General features: G+C 62.5%; 1 protein-coding gene across 8 annotated transcripts in view; it reads left to right on the plus strand.

Annotated features, from left to right (window-relative positions):
* Positions 1-3,582, plus strand: part of LOC106884618 (transcription factor COE1-like) — a 21,784-nt gene that overhangs the window by 11,451 nt on the left and 6,751 nt on the right. For all 8 annotated transcript variants that reach the window (XM_014936124.1, XM_014936130.1, XM_014936127.1 and 5 more), the window contains exons 7-8: positions 1,547-1,628; positions 2,668-2,785. In XM_014936124.1, coding sequence (XP_014791610.1) covers positions 1,547-1,628; positions 2,668-2,785 — 200 coding nt within the window. The remainder of the gene's footprint in view (positions 1-1,546; positions 1,629-2,667; positions 2,786-3,582) is intronic.

Below are 3,582 nucleotides of genomic sequence, written 5' to 3' on the forward strand. Positions count from 1 at the left end.
GGGGCTGGGGTGGGGTGCTGGGGCGGGATAGCAAGGCAGGGCGCTGGCACGGGATGTCGGAGTAAGGTGCCAGGGTTGGATACTCAGGTGAGATGCCAGGACAAGCTGCTGAGAAGTGGGCGCTCTGGGGTGGGGACAGGATGGCACGGTGCGGTAGGGCAGGATGGCACACTGAGGTGGGGGCAGGATGGCACATAGTGGGATGGGGGGCAGGATGGCACACAGTGGGATGGGTCAGGATGGCAGGCTGGGATGGGGAGAGGGTTGCACGGTGGGATGGGGAGAGGATGGCACATTGGGATGTACCAGCCCCACACAGTGCCCAGGGCTCACCAAAGGGCTGCCTGCCTGGGCAGGGCAGAGCCCAAAGCACATCAGCAAGGGGGCTGGGAGACAGGTTGCCTCATGCCAGGCCAAAGGAAGGAGATGGCACAGAGAGAAACGGTGGCCTGGCACGGGACAGTGAGCTGAGACAGTGAGGCGAGCTGGCACGCTGCGGCAGCCTGGCATGGTGGGGTGACCTGGCACAGCTCGGGGACTTACCATGGTGTGGTGACTTGGCACGGCAGTCACCTGGCACTGTGCAGTCACCGGGGCCAGTGCAGTGAGCTGGCACCGTGCAGCGATGTGGGTTGGCACAGCGTGGTGGCTGGGCATGGCACAGAGCAGATATCTCTGTGTGTGTGCACACACGTGTGCAGGCTGAGCGTGCCCGTGTGCATGTGTGTGGCCATGCAGGGTGCCCGTGGCCAGGATCCATGGGGTGTTCCACAGCGGGGGACGGGGACAACAGGTCTCTCACCTCGGTGCCCAAAAGTGCATGGGGTGAGAGTCCCGGTGTGCACCCAGGTCCTAGGGACCACGTCTGACCGTGCCCCCAGGTGGGGATCCATGCTCCCACACACGTATCCACACTCCCAGGAGTGTGCACCGTGGTCCCCCCACACGTGGGCATCGTGGTGGCCTCGCGCTCTCCTTCTGTCCCAGCCCCTAGCGTGAGCGCCTCTGCTGCCACCGCTGCCGCTGCTGCCCATTAATTATTGAGGGGCGGAGGCTGATTACAGGGCCATGGACAAGCAGCCTGAATATTTCATCAGGCCGGGACGTGGCGGGAGCAGCTCACCCTCCTGCCCGACCATCTTACACCCGGGATGCTGCCTGGCACCTGCCGGACCCCCGTGGGCAGGGAGAGGTAGCCCGGGGGTGTCACGGGACACCCTGGGGTCCCTGCAGCTGCACAGTGCGTGTGTGTGTGCACACACGTGTGTGGTTTTGGCTGTGTGCACCTCCACATGGTGCATGCACGAGTGTGTGTGCACTGGTGGGAGACCATGGGGAGCACCCTCGCACGTCTCCGGTGCATGGTGTGACGTGCAGGGCAGGGTTCCTCCATCTGGGGACACCAGGACAGCAATGACACCCAGCTCTGCTTTGCTCCAGCACCAAGGGAACCAAGGGATGGGGTGGGAGGAGACATTGCAGGGGTTTTGGGACCCCCACCCCGGTTTGTCAGCACCAACCGCAGGGTTCTTTCTTTCCATCCCAGGTTTTTCCTCAAGTTTTTTCTCAAATGCAACCAAAACTGCCTGAAGAATGCGGGGAACCCCCGGGATATGCGGCGCTTCCAGGTGAGCACCCAGCACCCCCCCTCCAAACCCTGCCCCACACACCGGGACTGCAGGAGGGAGCAGGGTTGGAGACCTCATATATTTTACCGAAGGGCTGGAGGGGAATTGGGAACTTCATTCCCCAAACGGGACTAAAGTCTCTTAATTCCCCTTGACCCCTTGCAAACCCTAATTTCCCTTGAAACCCTTTGCACACCCCAGTTGCCCTCACCCCCTTTGCAAACTCTTCTTTGCAACCCCCAGTTTCTCTCCCTCCCTTTGCAAACCCTGATTCCCCTTGAACCCCTTTGCAAGCCCCAATTCTTGAACCCCTTTGCGAACCCCCGTTCCTTTCCCCCCCTTTTGCAAACTCTTATTTCTTTGCAAACCCTAATTCCCCCCCACACCCCTTCGCAAACCCCAACTGGCAAACTCTGATTTCCCTCCATCTCTTCGCAAACCCTAAGTCCCCTCGCCCCCTTGGCAGCCCCCAGCTCCCCTCGTCCCCGCGCGCTCCCCCCGCGTCCCCTGCCCGCAACCCAGCTCTCCCTGCAGCAGCTGGAGGTTCGGGAGCGGAGCAGAGTGTGTGGGGGGGGTGCATGCAGGGTATGGGCTGGGGTGTCCCTTGGGGTCCAGGGTCCCCCTGGGCTGGTGACACAGGGGATGGGATGGGGTTTTGCCCAGGGATCGAGGTCCCCCAGGCTGGTGACATGGTGACAGGCTGGTGCTGGGGTCCTGTGGCACTGCGTGCTGCACATAGGTATGCACACACATGCATGCACACAAGTGCTCGTGCATGCACATACATGTGCAGATGCACACACACCCCTTGGCACATGCACACGCGTGCACACCTATGCACACGCAACTGTGCACAGCCGTGCAGGTGCAGATTTGCTCACGCATGTCACCGCCAGGGCACAGAGGGTCCAGAGGGCACCCTTGGTGGTCCTGGCATGCTGAAGGGAGTGGGGGGACACTGGAGACGAGCAGGGGGCAAGGTGACATACCCCAGGGAGGGCGCGGGGGGGATGGTGACCCTGAGCTGGCTGTCCCACAGGTGGTCGTGTCGACGACGGTGAACGTGGACGGCCACGTCCTGGCTGTGTCTGACAACATGTTTGTCCACAACAACTCCAAACACGGGCGGCGGGCACGGCGCCTCGACCCCTCCGAAGGTGAGTCCCTGCCGAGTGCCCAGCATGCCCACGCACACACACACACCCCCACACGGAACACGTGCCCATGCACATGCGTGTGCTGTGCCCTGGAACGTGTGCACAGCCATGCGGAGGGGCAGACACACATCCATGCCAGTGGGTGCTGTTCCTACTGTGGCATCCTCTGCCCCAGCAATGCCAGAGCCAGCCCCATGGCCATGTGTGCCCCACGGTGCCAGGGCAGCCCCAGAGACCACGTCCCCATGCTGGGACCCCCATGGGGGACATGCCTGTGCCCATCTCTGCCCCACACCGCTCAGAGGCTGCAGCTCCCCCATCCCTGGCACCTCCCTGCTGGGCACCCCAGGCACCCTGGGCAGCCCTGGCGGTGGGCACCCAGCCCCATATTTATGCTTTGTCCATCTGTCCGTCCGCCCAGCACACATATACAGCCTCTCCATCTACCCGCTGTGCACCTGCGTTTTCTGTCTGCCCTTTCGTTCCTCCGTCTGTTTTGTGCATGCAGGCTGTCCTACCCTCCTGGGTGCCCTCTGTCCGTCCACCGCTCTGTCCATCCATGCATCTACCACATCTTTCTGTGTCCCTCTGTCCATGCATATGTGCCCTGTCCACCAGTCTGACCTGTTTGCTCTCTCTGTCTGTCCCGTGCATGCTCTATCCAACCCCTGCCCCAATGTGTTCTCCATCCTCTCCCCTCCATCCCTCCCTCCCTCCCTCACTGTCCCCATCCCCTCCCCACTGTCCCCATCTGTCCCCCTCAGCCTGGTCACCCCCCCCCCCCACCGCCAGCCCCT

The sequence above is a fragment of the Calidris pugnax genome, unplaced genomic scaffold (genome assembly GCF_001431845.1).
Source record: "Calidris pugnax isolate Ruff unplaced genomic scaffold, ASM143184v1 scaffold14, whole genome shotgun sequence".
Classification (NCBI taxonomy): Eukaryota; Metazoa; Chordata; class Aves; order Charadriiformes; family Scolopacidae; genus Calidris; species Calidris pugnax.